At 33.0% G+C, this 18006-nt stretch overlaps 1 protein-coding gene across 2 annotated transcripts in view; it reads left to right on the top strand.

The window, feature by feature from the left end:
* The first annotated feature begins 1018 nt into the window (after nt 1-1018).
* Nucleotides 1019-18006, top strand: part of LOC114348826 (inorganic pyrophosphatase) — a 39854-nt gene continuing 22866 nt past the window's right edge. For both annotated transcript variants that reach the window (XM_028299311.2, XM_028299308.2), the window contains exons 1-3: nt 1019-1448; nt 6705-6820; nt 6946-7216. In XM_028299311.2, coding sequence (XP_028155112.2) covers nt 1271-1448; nt 6705-6820; nt 6946-7216 — 565 coding nt within the window. In that variant the 5' untranslated portion in view covers nt 1019-1270. The remainder of the gene's footprint in view (nt 1449-6704; nt 6821-6945; nt 7217-18006) is intronic.

Genomic DNA, 18006 nt, shown 5'->3' with positions numbered 1-18006 from the left:
CCCCGTGGTACATTTCCAACCAAACCCTTCATACAGACCTAAACATCCCGTTAGTCAGCACAGTAATTCAAGAAAGAGCCAACAGACATCACGAGAAATTGGAAGACCACCCCAACCAATTAATATTACCATTACTACAGCCACTAAACAACAGAAGATTGCGAAGATTATGGCCCATAGATCTTCGCTGAAACTGAGGTGAAACCGCTGGGTGATGTACCTCATAACGCCATTTTAGTGTACAATAATACATTGATATATGTTATTGTACTTGTTATCAAATTAGCTTATAGAATTATGTAATTCTGATTGTTAATAAATGCTTACAAAAAAAAAAAAAAAAACGTGAATATAATATAGTATTTTTACTACAAAAGCGATATTACGTAAAAATTTTGACCTACGTAATATCGCTTTTGTAGTAAAAATACTATACTTTTATATACACATTGATTTATTACATTATTAAGTTTGAAACATCTGAATAGTTCCGCGTCCCTTCCCCTCTCCTTAATAACAAATATTTTTCTATCAAACAAACAATAAACATATCAAAATAGCGTGTACCAAAATATAAAGTCACTGCGTACGCTAAATAATGACGTCACTGGCTTGATGAAGTTTAACTCGCGTGTACCTAACTTTTTTATTTGCGTACACGTTAGCGTGTACCTAGACACAGCGATTAATTTAACTGTAAGTTTTAAGCGGCAACTGCTAAAACATAAATTAAAAACAAAGAATATGGATATGTGAATGTTTCAAATTGTGTAAGAAGCAGAACCAAAAAAACTATGATATCTAATTTAACAAAGATAAAAGATCAACATTTTGAGATGTCACTTTTTTTAAGTATTGGTCACTTTTCTAAACATAAGCAGCCAACAAAGTTGAGATTGCTGTGATGGTAGCCAACCTCCGATAGAAGACGGTACTGCAAGAAGAAGAAGAGGTAAGATACCTAGGACACTTTTCGAAATACAACTGTTTTTGTGATAAATAACGAACGTCGAAATCCTATACGGTAAAAGTATAGGATTTTTGTAGTCAATTTAACAAGAGAATTTGAATTAAGCATTTTTTCGAGTTGTGTCACTTTTCTTCTGAATGAGCGAATGGTATTCTCTCGTTTTTCAACATCTGCCACCTCTACTTTCATCATCCCGGGCATTTCCTTCATAATCGAATTAGTTAATCGATTATAGTTCAGTTGAAGTTTGAACTTTGAAGTAGTAGGTGTGATGTGTGATGTCATGGATGTCATCCTGTCATGCTTCAGAGAATTTCATCATTTGTGCGGTTAGGTCGCATAGGAAAAAGTTTGTGTGACAATTCTCATATTTTATTTAGTCTTAGTACAAGTCCTAGACTTCAAGTCTTAAGAAAAATGTCTTATTCCATAGTAGAGAGAGGATCTCCGTTCTCACCCGATTATAGGGTTTATATCGGTATGTATTTTTATTATACTTTTATTGTACTTGCACTTTGTACAGATGCGGCTTTTTTCTAAAAGCTACTAAAATTTAAAGTACCTATTTAAGAGTAAAATAATGTAAGTAATAAAATTTGTATATTTTACGTTTACTCTAAATGCCTGCTACGTTTTCTAGTTGATTTACGAACTGTTGAATTAGGGACTTATAAATTATTTTCATGTTTAATTCTTTGAATTTGAAATTCCAATTTAAAATAGCAGTTAGTTTCCCACCTTTTATATTATATTGTTTAATATATTTTATTTGAAATTAGCATTTTATCTAGCAGGTATGATAATGCTAATTCTTATTCAATTTTATGACAAATTTATGAGTACTTTTATTTCTAAAAAAGTAATAATTGAGTACATGAAAGTCATTCAAGGTTATTTGAGATTGAAAAGCATAAATACTATTCCTTTTAGCCTTGAACTTATTGATTCAATGCAATAGTTGCAGTCATGTTTTCACTTTTTATGAGCTGCATTAGAAGGAAGTAAGAACATTGTAAATTGTGTAATTCTTGCACATATAAGGCTACGAAATTCATTACCTGATACGGTAAAACTGAAAATATTAATATATCATCTGAGATTGATATTGATATGGTTAAAACCTGAATAAATTAGTCAATACCACAAAGGGAAAAACCAAAGACAATGATAATTTTCATCAACAACAATTTATTATTTATTGATTTATTTATTTACGGGCAAGCCCAATTAAAAAAAAGATTATTACAAAGACAAAAACAAAAACAATGTCAACACAAAGGACAAATATTACAATATGTAGGTATTAGATAACAAAGTTTTTAAGTTAGGAAAAAAAAGAAAAGAACATTACGATATAAAAGCAAAGTTTAAGCTTAAAAATTGATGATAGGAATTAAATCATTAACATCCAGTTATATTTGTATGTTCAACAAATGGTTTTTAAATCTATACAGGGAATTGCAGAATATATTCAAGTCATTTAGAGAATTCGCAAGTCTAAGTGTTTGCGGTAAAAAATTGTTAAGCATAGTTATATCTATGGATGCTTATATGAAACAATTGAGTTTCTCTTGTTGACCGAGTAGGAACAAAAAGACTAATTTTTGACAGAAGATCGGGACAGCTACTATTACCATTAATAATGCTAATAAGATGGTCAGATCTTTTCTTTTTCTACTGGTTTCTAATGAAGTAATATTCAATAATAATTCAATATCCGTGTAGATAATATATTTATTTATTTATTTATTAACGGGATAAACCCAATACATACAAAATACGTCGTAATAATTAAAATATAAAATTTAGATACACGTAAAACTACAACTAAGTAAGTATACAACACAAACATAAAAAATAAAAAGAATATAAAATATTTTTAAATGATGAAAACAACTTAATCAATTATAACAGATAAATCTATTTAGTTTTTTAAATTCAAAATTCAAGACGCCCGAGTTCTTGTTTAATAGAGGAAACTGAAGAACCAAACAGATCTATTAGATGACTAAATCTAGCAGGTATATTAAAGTGTACAAGACTGTATATTAACAATTCTTCGGAGTTAATAACACCAGAGATAATTTTGCAAAGATAACAAATATCCAACATGACTCTTCTGCGGTCAAGAGTATCAAAAATTGATATATATCGATGGCTTTTTGTCATTTTTTTTCGAAAATGACATTTTGGTGGTTTTAGTTTGAAAACCTTGTATCTCACGATTTACAACTGTTAGAAAAATTCCAAATACACTAGACCAGAGGTCAGCAACAATTTTAATGTATACCGGGTGGTGAATTGGAAAGCGGGCCATAGGAAACTCAATGTAAAATTCTAAGCTGTTAAATTCCTGCTTCCCTAATTATTTTACATCAAAAGTCATCAGAAACTATTTGTAGAGAATTGAAATCTCTATTGAAAACAACTGTTAATATTGTTCTATGAACAATAATTATTCAAAATTTTGTAAAAATATAATACAATTTTCAGAGTAATACGCCAAAGCTAGGCCACACACAATACAATAATGTGTATAAGATTGCATTTGTTGACAATGAATTTATTATATTAACAATTAGAACTGTCAATTTTTTAAATTATTTTATCATTTTTTGTTTAAAACACAATAAAGTTGATAAGATACCCTTAGTTAAGGAGAAAGTATTAATAATAAAGATATTTTCTTCAGTCAATAATGTGCTCACTGTCAGTTAAATAGTAACGTGTGGCCTAACATACCCACACATACCTACTGCGGTAAATACATTATATTTTTCAAAATTTTGGAATGTGTTTAAATCGTAGAACAATTGTAACTTCTGTTTTTAATACAGATTTCAATCCTCTACAAATAACTTCTCATGACTTTTGATGTAAAATAGATAGGGAAGCAGGAATTCAACAGTTTAGAATTTTACATTGAGTTTCCTATGGCCCGTTTTCCGATTCACCACCCGGTAGAGTGAAACACTAAATTAAAAATTGATGGCGGTCGCCAACTATTTTTTGACCTAACAAATATAGTAACATAAACGTATAAAAAATATACGTTTTGAATTTCTTGTCTAAATTAACAATAGTTTAAGGGCGCATTAAAATTTATTGAAGGGCGCAGTGGTGCCTGCAGGCGCCGCCTTGCCGACCTCTGCACTAGACTATTTTCTACAGCCGAAAAAAGAAACCACGTATATCAATTGCTCTCTTGATTTGGTGTGAATACCACGTATATTTATAACCAAGAATTTGGTACTTAATTTGAAGTGCTTGTTTGAGAGATTCGACTTGCAGAAATGTTTTTTGTGAACTACAAAAGGTAGTCCAGCATATAGGAACATTTTATGAACCTTAAATCAAAAGATTTGTATTGTATCGACCTAGTATTTGGAGGTGTGCAATAAGCTATGAAAAATGAAAACCTAGTAAATAATAATAAACACAACCTCATTTGAGATGAAAAACACGTATATCAAGATATACGAGGGCAAAGGCTCTATATACTGCAAGGATATTTACGTGTTTTTCATAGTTAATATTTGTATTTCCAATTTAATAGCAACATTTAACACTTTTAGCTCTGTGGCAATATCAGATATTTGTCTCAATGTGCTCGAATTAAAAATACGTAACGTAATTTTTGTTTTTAGGTTATATTATGCAGAAAATCAGTTTTTTGCCTCTCCTGTAAAATTGTAATTTAATGAGATACGAGGTTTTCACACTAAGCCATCGATATATGATTTTTAAAAGCTACATATCTGAGAAAGGTATGCTGAACTCTATCAAGTTTATTTTTATGGACTAGATAATATGGAGACCACACAGAGGAACAAAAATCAAGATGAGATCTAACAATGAGACCAATGAGGCCTTCCCCTTTTTCTATTTTCTTGGGGCTTCCATGTCTGGATTACTTTCACAGCTCAATTATCTGGCATTCTTTTTAAGGGATCAAGCCAGTTCAGTCTTTGAGACATTACAAATCTAACAATATCTGCGCTCTGCATTAGTTCATCTAGCTCGTTGTTCATTTTAATTCTCCAAGAACCATCTCTGCAATGTGTTGGTCCAAATATCTTAGTCCACGTAGTAGTTGAGAGGGTCCATGTTTCATATCCACGTGGCATAATACACTCCACGTAGCATAGACATAATAAGGATAGACAAGACGTACTGAGCAAAATAGCATAACACATGGACAGTCGATCGGGGGTTTATCTATCTCTTTTAACCAAGCGATCCCGTGCATGTGACAGGCAAAGATGGCTAGACCACTCAAAGAGAATATTGACCAATGACCTCCTTAGCGGCCATTGTGTGGATATCAGCGTTACACCTCGATAATTTTGTAGGTGGGCACCTTACACTGTAGCACCTGGAATGTTGTTGGGAATATGCCAAAATTTTACTTTAAAACTAAGTTTATTTGATGTTTTGTTTATTTTATTTAACAATTATATCAACACTGTTCTATAATTAGTAGTAAAATACTTTTCAGGACTACAGAAATCTATAAATGTAGATATCGATAAAATGATCGGAAAGATCATGATTCATATTGCATATAAGACTTAAAAATAATAAAATAAATTAATTGCATAAGGAAGTAAGAAAATTAAAGATTTACAGAACAAATAATTAAATGAAAATTTGTAGAACATAACATTCCATAAGAAAGAATGAAGACGATATCAGATAACATGGAGTAATGAAAGGAATATGCTGGAATGATAAAAACACTGGATAAAGACCAATAAAAAATAACGTGTATGAAATGGTGGTCTATGGTTAGGGTTACCATACGTCCGGATTTCGTCTGGACAGTCCAGATTTGAAAGACATGTCCGGATTGGCGTCCGAATATGAGAAAAGTCCGGATTTTTTTCTTTACTTTAAAAAAATGGAAAATAGTAGGCCCAACGGTGGGAAATTTCATTCTGCGCAGCACCTTAGGTCTAAAGTATGTTAAAACATAGGTGTATGTGTATTTTAAACTGGCAGAGATTTTCGATGTTAGTTGCATATTGTAGCGAAACAGCTGTACTTTTTATTGTGCCATATGCATTTCGCATATATGTACAATGTAGAGGTAGCAACACTGTCAAATTCAAATTTTACATTTTCTACAACCCCTTGGACTATCCCTGTCCGGATTTGGCCTTAATAAATTATGGTAACCCTATCTATGGTGGAAGATGTCCATATTCAAAAATACATAATAATGAGAATAGGACTCAATAGATAGATAAAAAATATATCAATAATTAGCATGTTGAGCCTAGTAGGCCCATGGCTTGAAAGCTTGATTGACCATTCTGACCATTCTTCTCCATTCCTTCTTGTTCATTGCTTTCATCCTCCAATTTGTACCCTCTGACATCCTCTGCATGTCCTAGCCATCATAGTTGTTGACTTCTTATTACTCCTAGTGTGCTGGGTTCCCGTGTAACTCTCTCAGATCTTTATTTGTCTTTCTGATCCAAGCACCATTCTCCATTTTCTCCATAAAACAGGAAAACAGAGAATATTGAATATGTACAACTAAATGGTGATACTACCAATATGGTACTACCAATAAATTTTGACCAATTGAATTTATAAAGAAATTAAAAATCAATTATTATTACTCATTTAAAATATCAGTAATATCAAGGGTTACAAAATTGCATACATGTATGTGATTAGATCATTAGAAAAATATTTTGAATAAAAACCAGTATCATTTTGATTACAGAAAATCAAAATGGTCCAATCTCACCTCTTCATGACATTCCTTTGTTAGTGGATGGAAACCCTAAGGTTTTCAATATGGTTGTAGAAGTTCCCAGGTGGACAAATGCAAAAATGGAGGTATGTATGTTGTATACTTTTTGTAACCATGACCATGACATCATGGTTAAATACAGGGGGAAATGTAAATCATTTCCATTTAATCTGCAAAATCAAATTTCAAATCAAAAACGTATTTTTTTCAGATAACGATGAAAGAAATTCTTAACCCAATCAAACAAGATATCAAAAAAGGCAAACCTAGATTCGTTTCAAATTGTTTCCCCCACCATGGATATATCTGGAACTACGGTGCTCTACCCCAAACTTGGGAAAATCCCGAACATCTTGATGATGGCACAGGTTGCAAAGGTGACAACGATCCCATTGATGTCATAGAAATTGGATACAGAGTTGCAAAACGTGGGGAAATCTTAAATGTAAAGATTTTAGGAACTCTGGCTTTAATTGATGAAGGTAAGTCACATATGCACGTTTATATTTGAATGGCCGCCCCGAATAAGGTTGTAACCCACAAATACATGTTTTGTCAGCAAAGGTTTTTTTCGCTTGTATCAAATTTAAGATAAAAAACGTACTTTTTATTGTTGGATAAGGAAAACAAAAAGATTGTTGAGAGGATAATATACCACAAACTTTTATACATAACAAATTAAGACTAGAAACTGCAATAGAAAATCAGTTTAGTGGTACAAGGTTGTAACATCACTGAAATACATCAAAATGCGTTGGTTACAACCTTTTAAAATTTCGAAAATGTAAAAACTTAAGGGAATGAGATAAAAAAATGATTAGTAGTTTTCCGTTGAAGACAGATTTAAAAATAAAATTCCCTATATTCTGGATTAGGAATATAAGCAGACATATCCAGTAAGTTGTTTTTTCTTTCTTATACAAAACTTTCAATTGGAATGGGAACTAGTGACAAAAACAATTCCTAACTTCTCTTTCTATTGTAGCCAAGACTTTGGACCCTTGGACTACTCTCGAGTAGTCCAAGATCGCAATAGATTGTGGCTTTCTTGACATAATAGATTTGTAGGATCACCACTGGTAATTTTATACCAAACCGCTTCAGTTATTTTAGTCCTGATTTTCAGTATAGCTGACTCGGCTATTTTAAGTCTTTAAAATCGGTCCTCTCCAACACACCATAAATGGCTTGGAGGATCATGTATCGGCTATAACTTCAATCAGGATGATATACTGATGCTGTTTTTTTTGTGCTCAAAAAGGGCGAAACCCCATCGCAGGGTAAGAAGTTGTGTCCGCTGATTAAAAATTTTTGCTCCACATATATTTAAAATAGCTCATAGTGACCAGGTACTGGTATATTGCAATACTACGCCAGTTATTATTTTGCCTTATACATCGGTCTGATCAAGATATTCATTTTCTGTGTATTTTTTTCTATGGGCTTAAAGTTAGTGATAATGTACTTTACTATACTAAATTTACAATCAAGATGCAGTAGAAATAAACAAACCAAGACACGTTAAATGCTACTAGGAGCACTCCCGAATCATAATTTACAATGTATAACATTCATCATCATTCTCTTTGCCTTATCCCTATGTGGGGTCGGCTTCCCTAATTGCATTTCTCCATTAAATTCTATCGGTCATATCAATATTAATCCCCTTTACCAACATGTCCTGCCTAATCGTCTCCTCCCACGTCTTCTTTTTTCTTCCTCTCCTACTCCTTCCAAGAATCTGCATTTCAGCAATTTTTCGTATTGAACATGACCAAACCATCTCAACCTATGCTCTTTCATTTTGGCATCAATTGGTGCCACACCTAGACTTCCCCTAATATACTCATTTTTAATTTTATCCTTTTTTGTCACTCCACTCATCCATCTAAGCATTCTCATTTCCGCCACATGCATTCGTTGTTCCTCTTTCTTTTTCACTGCCCAACAGTCAGTTCCGTACATCATAGCCGGTCTTATGGCTGTTTTATAGAATTTTCCCTTCAACTTCATTGGAATTTTCCTGTCACACAGCACACTACTCGCTTCCTTCCACTTCATCCATCCAGCCCTAATTCTACTGCATGCATCTCCATCTATTTGTAATACCGATCCCAGGTACTTAAAGCTATTGCTTTTTACAATCAGTTCACCATCCAAAGATACCATTTTATTTGTAGTAACTCCATCTTTAAATGAACATTGCAAATACTCTGTCTTTGTCCTACTAAGTTTTAAACCTTTTTCCTCCAGAGCTTGTCTCCACTGTTCCAGTTTTTGTTCTAAGTCTCTTTCACCATTTCCTACCAACACATCATTAGCATACATTAAGCACCATGGAATCTTACCGTGTAGTTTCGCTGTTATCTGGTCCAAAACTAATGAGAATAAATACAGACTAAGCACCGAGCCTTGGTGCAATCCTACTTTCACATGAAATTTATCAGTCTCTCCCACACCTGTTCTAACACTAGTCGTTACTCCCTCATACATATCCCTCACAATCTTTACATATTCACCAGGGACAACTTTCTTATTGAGTGCCCACCACAGAATCTTTCGAGGAACTCTATCATATGCTTTCTCAAGATCAATGAATACCATATGAGCGTTTGTTTCTTTACTCCTGTATTTTTCCATCGACTGCCTTATAATGAAAATTGCATCTGTTGTTGATCTGCCCTGCATAAAGCAAAATTGATTCTCAGATATTTCGGTCTCTTTACATATCCGTCTATCAATTACTCTTTCCCATATTTTCATGCTGTGACTAAGCAGTTTTATAGCCCTGTAGTTTGTACATTGTTGTATATCTCCCTTGTTTTTGTGGACAGGTACTAGTATACTGCTTCTCCATTCGTCTGGCATTTGTCCAACTTCCATAATTCTATTAAATAAACCTGCTAGCCACCTTGTTCCTGTCTCTCCCAATGCTCTCCATACTTCCCCAGGTATATCATCTGGTCCTATCGCTTTTCCTTTCTTTATTTTTTGAAGCACTTGAGCCACTTCCACGTTTGTTATTTTGGTGACCATTGCTGCTACTGTCTCCGTTGACTCCACAGGCTGTCTGTCAAATTCTTCATTTGATAAGCTGTCAAAGTACTTTCGCCATCTCTTTTTGACATCGTTTTCGTGAACTAGTACATATTTTATTATTTTCATCTCGGATACATCTAATCTGATTAAAATCTTTTGCTTTCTTTGCTCTCTGTTTGGCTATTTTATATATCTTCGTTTCGCCTTCCCTGGTATCAAGTTGATCGTATAGGTTTGAATACGCTTCTGCTTTGACTTTTGCTACTGCTACTTTCGCTTCCTTTTTCGCCACCATATAGTTTTGAAGATCTGTGTCGGATCTGGTTTCTTCCCACTTTTTATATAATTTTCCCTTCTCTTTTATTATTCCTTGTACTTCGTTTGACCACCACCAAGTCTCTTTATCCTCAAACTTTTTTCCTGACGTTTTCCCAAGTATTTCAATAGCAGTCTCTCTAATACTACTGGCCATTTTTCTCCAAATTGTATTAGGGCTTCCTTTCATGTTCCAACATACTTTGTCTACTATTCTTTCCCTGAATAGACCTTCTTTCTCATCTTTTAGCATCCACCACTTGATTTTTTGTGGTCCTCTCTGGACATTGTGCATCCATCTTATATCTTTTGAATCTTAACCAACTAGCCAAATTACAGAATCGTGGAATGAGGATCATTTTATGTACAAGTAGATTAACACCTGTCACATTGATGTTGAATACTTTGCAGTGGTTTTCGGTATCGCAACGTCTTTTTTATTTGACCATGATATTGATTTTTAGAATTGTACATGGATTCGCACCTAAATATTTTAGGATTTACAATTCAGATATTCACCCTTATTTTACGAGAAATTCTAATAATATTTACATCAGCAGAACCAATACTACAGGTGCTATGAACTCACTTCTCTATAAGGGTTTTGATAATTTCAATAAGTTGCCAACGGAACTCAAGTTGAAGACCTCAATGAACATGTATAGGAATAATTTAAAGAATTATGTTGCAAATCGTATTTAATGTCTCATATGTGTTTTTTAACTGCGTGTAGTTTAATGTAATATTTTGAGTAATAGTCCAGAGAAATAAGATTTTTCTCGTGACACATCCCCCTCCAGGCCAAAACTAAATTTTTTGAGTAGTATGGACATCTATATTAACAACCTTTATGTTTCCTGCAGCCGATTTTGATGATATACATAGTTATAAACAAATGAAGATCAAAAAACGGTAAATTTTCGCTTTTTTCGTCTATAACCAAAAAGTTAAGCATTTTAAACAAATTTGAGAGTAAGAAGCTCATAAATCGTCTAAAAAATTTCAATATGGCGTTCGCTGAATATGTCTATCTATGGTTGCTTAGAAAATTGCAAAATAAATCATAAATTTTGAGTTTTTATAAATATTGATAACTTATGTAAAAATTAACTTAAAACCTTCTTATTACACGAATTGCTGAGACTTGTGGGGCTTAAGTTATATTTTAAATTTCAAAGCAATTGGTCAAATAGTTTAAAAGCTATTTAATTTATTTATCCCAAATTCATTTTTTTTGCAACACTATAAGTCAGAAAATTATGAGGTTACAGTAAGACTTCTGACAGTTTATGGAAGAAGAAAATGTATACTATTGACTTAATTTAAAAAAAATGACAAAAAGTAATTTTAAACAGTATAAAATTATTTTGCAAAAACACGTCGATTTTTTGCTTACTTATAAACAATTAGAATAACTTTTTAACCGTTGCCCGTAAAAAAATTATTTTCTCAGATTTGGAAAGAGTGAATTTTTATACACATTTAGAAAGAAAAACAATTGTCCTAGGACAATTAGGGACGAAGTTAGCCCCAACTCTTTTAATTCACATGTTTTTGAAAAATAATTTTGCAGTATTTAGAATTATTTTTTGTCATTTTTATTTATTTTTTTTTATTTATTTATTCACGGGCAAGCCCTATTCAGATATAAACGTTACAGTGTTCTAAATTATATAACATAATTATACAATTATATATAACATAATGTTAACCAATTATATAACATAAATTATCATAATATAACATAAAGTGGTTTGAGAAAAAATAATGCAATGAATAGTAGTTACAAAAAAGAAAAAAAAAAGAATAAGATAACATTAGGTCAGTACAATTACAAACAAAAGATATCACTTAAATCAAGGTATAACGGTTTTGAGTTATCTAATACAGCGGTTCTCAATCTTTTTGTGTCATGTACCACCAAATACTTTTTATTATTTTTGGTACCACCTAACTGAAATACATATCTAACTAGGTGATCTAATTAACTATATGTAATAGTGGTGCTGATTTTGGCTGTTTTTGCGTTTTGTGTACCACCTCAAAAAATGAAATGTACCACCAGTGGTACATGTACCACAGATTGAGAACCGCTGATCTAATACATACAGGTCATGTAACACTAATCACAATACAAAAGCTCTGGCCGAAAATATTGAAAAGTTAAAAAGTTAGGGAAGAAATATGGTTTTTAAAGCGGGAAACTGATATATTAAAAATTTCGAGGTTATTTAATGAGTTAGCTAATCGAAGAGTTCTAGGAATAAATGTGTTATAAGAATAATTGAATCTATGAAAAGAGACATGAAAGGTTTGCACCTGCCTAGTCGAACGACTGGAGACAAATAGAGATATTTTGGAGAGAAGCTCGGGGCAGTTACACAGCCCGTTGATAATTTTAAATAAAATTATTAAGTCTCTTTGTTTTCTGCGTACCTCAAGAGGAGGTAAGTTCAGTATGCGCTCTAATACAGAATAGTCGTAGTATACATGCATCTTAGTGGCAGTATATCTCAGAAAATTGTGTTGGACAGCCTCAAGTTTCAGTTTATGAGTAAAGTAATAGGGGGACCAAATTGTGGAACAGTAATCGAAATGAGATCTAACCAGGGAGAAATAAAGGGATTTAATAGCTGAGATGTTTGTAAAGTCTCTGGTGGTTCTTTTTATAAAGCCAAGCATCTTCATAGACTTCTGTATTGTACTGGAAATGTGTGATTTATAGCTAAGGGCGGAGTCAAGGATCACACCTAGATCCCTAGTTTCAGAGGTAGAATGTAAGGTCAGATTATTTATACTATATTCGAAGATGATTGGATGATGAGTTCGGTGGAAACGAAGAATATGGCATTTGGATGCATTCAAACACATACCATTTTGCATACACCAGTTAGATAGGCGATCAATATCACCTTGTAGACTAAGTGAATCAGCCTCACATGTGATTATTTTAAAACATTTTAAATCATCAGCGAATAACAAAGTTTCACTTACTTGGAAACAGGGTATTAGATCATTGATAAATATATTAAACAACAGAGGTCCCAAGTGTGATCCTTGTGGTACACCTGAGGTAACAGAGATGGTATGAGAATAGTGATGATTAACCCTGATAATTTGTGATCTTTGCGTAAGATAGCTCTTGAGCCACTTCAATATAAGGCCATCAACTCCGTATAAATAAAGTTTATGAATCAAGAGCTCATGGTTAACTTTGTCGAAAGCTTTGGAAAAGTCAGTATATACAGAGTCAACTTGTAAACCCCTCTCAAGAGCATCTGTCAAAAAATCAACATATGTTATGAGACCCAATTCTGCTGATTTTTTGGATGTAAATCCAAATTGTTGGGCCCCTATAATTGGCGAGAAGTCATAACTTAAATAATCGGAAATAATGCTCTCAAAAACTTTAGGAATAGCACTAAGAATACAAATGGGACGATAGTTACCTATATCCGATTTTCGACCTGATTTATATATTGGAGTGACATAAGAATTTTTCCAGTAGTCTGGGAATTCCCCTGTTAATAAAGACTTATTAAATATATAAAAATTTAATTAAATTAATATATTAATATATATATTAATATAAAATAATTAAATTAATAGTATAAATCTTCTTCTTTTATAAACTATCCAAAGTATTAGTGTAACTTCACCATTTTCTGACTTATAGCGTTGCAAAAAAATTAATTTGGGATAAACAAATTAAATAACTTTTGAACTATTTGACCAATTGCTTTGAAATTTAAAATATTATTTAAGCACCACAAGTCTCAGCAATTCATGTAATAAGAACGTTCTAAGTTAATTTTTACATAAGTCATGAATATTTATAAAAACTCAAAATTTATGATTTATTTTGCAATTTTCTAAGCAACCAATAAGGATAGACATATTCAGCGAACGCCATATTGAAGTTTTTTATACGCTATATAAGATTCTTACTCTCAAATTTGTTTAAAATAGTTAACTTTTTGGTTATAGACGAAAAAAGCGAAAATTTACGGTTTTTTGATCTTCATTTGTTTATAACTATGTATATCATCAAAATCGGCTGCAGGAAACATATAGGTTATTATTATAGATGTTAATACTACTCAAAAAATTTGGTTTCGGCCTGGAGGTGGTTGTGTCACCAACACGATATTTTTTTTCCTTATTTCTCTGAACTATAATGTAGTATTTTTAATGCTTGTATTGTAATGGAATATTTTAAGTGTTTTTTTGTTTTATTTTTATTATTATGACTTGGATATTGTATCTTAATAACACTTTCTATTGTCAAATAATTTAAATTGTATATACATATTATAAAATATCTCAATTTTAACTGTATATTAGGGTTACCTAATTTTGAATAAATTCTTCTTCTTCTTCTTCATTGTATATACATTGTATTGTATATAGTATATACATTGTAAATCCCAAATAATGATTTCCAAAGTTTATACATTGTAAATTATGATTCGGGAGTGCTCCTAGTAGCATTTAACGTGTCTTGGTTTGTTTATTTCTACTGCATCTTAAATGTAAATTTAGTATAGGCAAGATGTTGTTTCTGCTGAACCTCTTTTTGCTACAATTTCATGCCATTGGCACATAAAACCCTCCTTTGTACTCATATTAGGGATTGCTTTTATTTTATGTTTATGTTTTTCTTTTATTGTCTTTCTACTTACTAAGCCTAATTTTTATTTTTCGCTATTTATTTAATTGATTTTCTGTGGCCACACTCACATTAACACATGCTACATCCGTCATGTCTAATATTTCTAATGATGTTACAACCTTATTCGCCGCGGCCCTACTTGACTGCTCCCATAAAAATTAAATCGGGTGGTTTTTTGCGACCAATTGCATACCAGTATAACAGAAATGATGGTTACAACTTTATTCTGCTAATAACACCGATTCACCAATATTGAGGGTATTCACAAATATTATTCGGGGCGAACGGCGGACATTCATTTAAAAACATGGATATAATTAAAACAGTATTATGTATTTTTTTAGTAACAATAATTTTTGCAACCCTTTTATTCTAGGAGGGTAACTGTGATATAATTATAATATTTATTACAGAAATAAGCAAAAGTAAACGAAAAATCGAATAGTCTGTTTTTTTACTTTGATTGCATATAACGTCTTCTTCCGTTAACATGATATACACATGTGAACAATGTTTGTATAAAAGAAAGAGTTACATTTAAGGAGCATAATAGTATGCTTTACAGGAACTAACAGGCAACTTGACTAATTTTTATCATACATTAATTCACTCCATAGTAATTTTGAGTTTACAATAGAAACAGAACAGAATCAGTCTATAAACTTTCTAGATTTAACAATTACCAGACTGCACAACAAACATGAGTTCTCGGTATTTCAGAAACCTACCCATACTGACACAACTATATACAATTCATCATCCCATCCTACACAACATAAATTAGCAGCCTACCATAGCATGATACATAGACTGACAGAAATTTCCATGTAAAAAAATATCTGCGAGATAGATAACATCATTAAGCAAATAGCAGTAAACGATGGCTACAACGAACAAACAATTAACAAAATTTTAAACCGAAAACTTCATAAGAAAGCTCTGAAATTAGTCTATCTACCACCACAGAAAAACCCAGTACCTTCTGATATATCAACAAAAATAGCCAGATACATAAAAAAGAATGGAATAACACCAGCTTTCAGAACTAGCAACAACTTAAGCAAATACATTAAGACCAATACGAGCCGAAAAGTAATAATAATAATAATATCGTATGGCATTTTTGCCGGGGAGATCCTTTTGGACAGTTTCGGCGCCATTTACATCTTTAACCCTGTTTTAAGTAACTAGTGCCGATGTACACTAGCCCAGGGGAACCGACAGCTTTACGTGCTCTCCGAGGCATGGTGAGACGGCTCGTGTCATTATTGGAAATGAAAATGGTTTGTCTTTGGCAGGGCTCGAACCCACGTGCACTGGCGTATGAGGCCAGCGATTATGCCGTTACTCCACGGCCGCTCACCGCCGAAAAGTATCGATCATGAACAAAATTGAAGCATTGGAAATGTGGATTCATAGACGAATGCTGAAGATACCTTGGACAGCAAGGAAAACTAATGAAGAAGTACTAAGGAGGGTCAACAAAGATAGAGAACTACTAAAGACTGTTAAACATCGAAAAATGTCTTATCTGGGACATATAGTGAGGGGAAGTCGATATAAAATATTACAACTGATCCTTAAAGGCAAAATAGAGGGCCGTAGAGGTGTAGGAAGAAAACAACATCACTTGAGAAAGGCACTCTGCCGAAACAGCTGTAGTCACATAGTTTTATAATGAATTTTGTGGAAGTATCGAAAACAAAAGTTTTCAGTGTTTTGTTAGGATTTTTTTAAATTCAATTTAGAAATTACTTGTTTCATATTTTCATTACGGTCCGACGCTCTTATATGGCATAAGGACAACGAGAAGAAGAATATATTTTCATTACTAGAGCAATTTACTTTCATAGTTTTTATGCTACAGTAGAAATTTATGGTGGTAACAGTTATGGGAATTGACCTTGTAGATCAGTGGTGTGCAAACTTTTTTTTAATGGGGGGCCACAAAGTTCAAGAAGAAGTTCTATAATAGATCCAGAATTATACAAAAATGCATTTTGTGTTAAAGCTATATGTATACCATCCATGTCGATGGACCCTCGGCGGGTCGGATTAAATACTTTCGCGGGCAAGAGTTGGCCGGCGGGCCGTATTTTGCCCATCACTGCTGTAGATGCTTGGTCTGGCTTCTTGTACACATGATAATGTATACGGACACACATTATGTACATAATTTTAATAGTTATTTATGATATAAGTGTTAAAAGTACACGTTTAAGGCACGCATGTGAAAGTTTGCCGAATGAGCGATAGCGAGTTCTGCAATTCACATGAGTGCCTTAAAAATGTACTTTTTAACACGCATATCATACAATATTTTTTCTACAAACGTAATTACAGGACAATATCTACAAAAACTTTTACTTAAACGTGACTGACATTCCATTTTTATATTTTTTTGACATTACATCAAAATTGTCTATACGGTCAATACGAACTGCAGTGCCTTAAAAATATTTTAAAGCACTAGTGCCTTAAAGTAGCATTTTTAACGCTCGTATGGAGTGCTAAAAATTGAATTTTTAACTCGGTTGTAGAAAATAGTTCATCATCATTCTCTTTGCCTTATCCCTATGCGGGGTCGGCTTCCCTAATTGCATTTCTCCACACAATTCTGTCTTGGGTCATATCAATGTTAATCCCCTTTACCAACATGTCCTGCCTTATCGCCTCCCCCCAGGTCTTCTTTGGTCTTCCTCTCCTACTCCTTCCAGGAATCTGCACTTCAGCTATTCTTCGTATTGGGTGATTAACGTCTCGACGTTGAACATGACCGAACCATCTTAACCTATGCTCTCTCATTTTGGCATCAATTGGTGCCACACCTAGACTTCCCCTAATATACTCATTTCTAATTTTATCCTTCTTTGTCACTCCACTCATCCATCTAAGCATTCTCATTTCCGCCACATGCATTCGTTGTTCCTCTTTCTTTTTCACTGCCCAACATTCAGTTCCGTACATCATAGCCGGTCTTATGGCTGTTTTATAGAATTTTCCCTTCAGCTTCATTGGAATTTTTCTGTCACACAACACACCACTCGCTTCTTTCCACTTCATCCATCCAGCCCTAATTCTACTGCATGCATCTCCATCTATTTCTCCATTACTCTGTAATACCGATCCTAGGTACTTAAAACTATTGCTTTTCACAATCATTTCACCATCCAAAGATACCATTTTATTTGTAGTAGCTCCATCTTTAAATGAACATTCCAAATACTCTGTTTTTGTCCTACTAAG

The sequence above is a fragment of the Diabrotica virgifera genome, chromosome 7 (assembly GCF_917563875.1).
Source record: "Diabrotica virgifera virgifera chromosome 7, PGI_DIABVI_V3a".
In the NCBI taxonomy this organism is placed as follows: domain Eukaryota; kingdom Metazoa; phylum Arthropoda; class Insecta; order Coleoptera; family Chrysomelidae; genus Diabrotica; species Diabrotica virgifera.
Note: the sequence above shows the minus strand (reverse complement) of the source record. Positions and strands in the feature narration are given on the sequence as shown.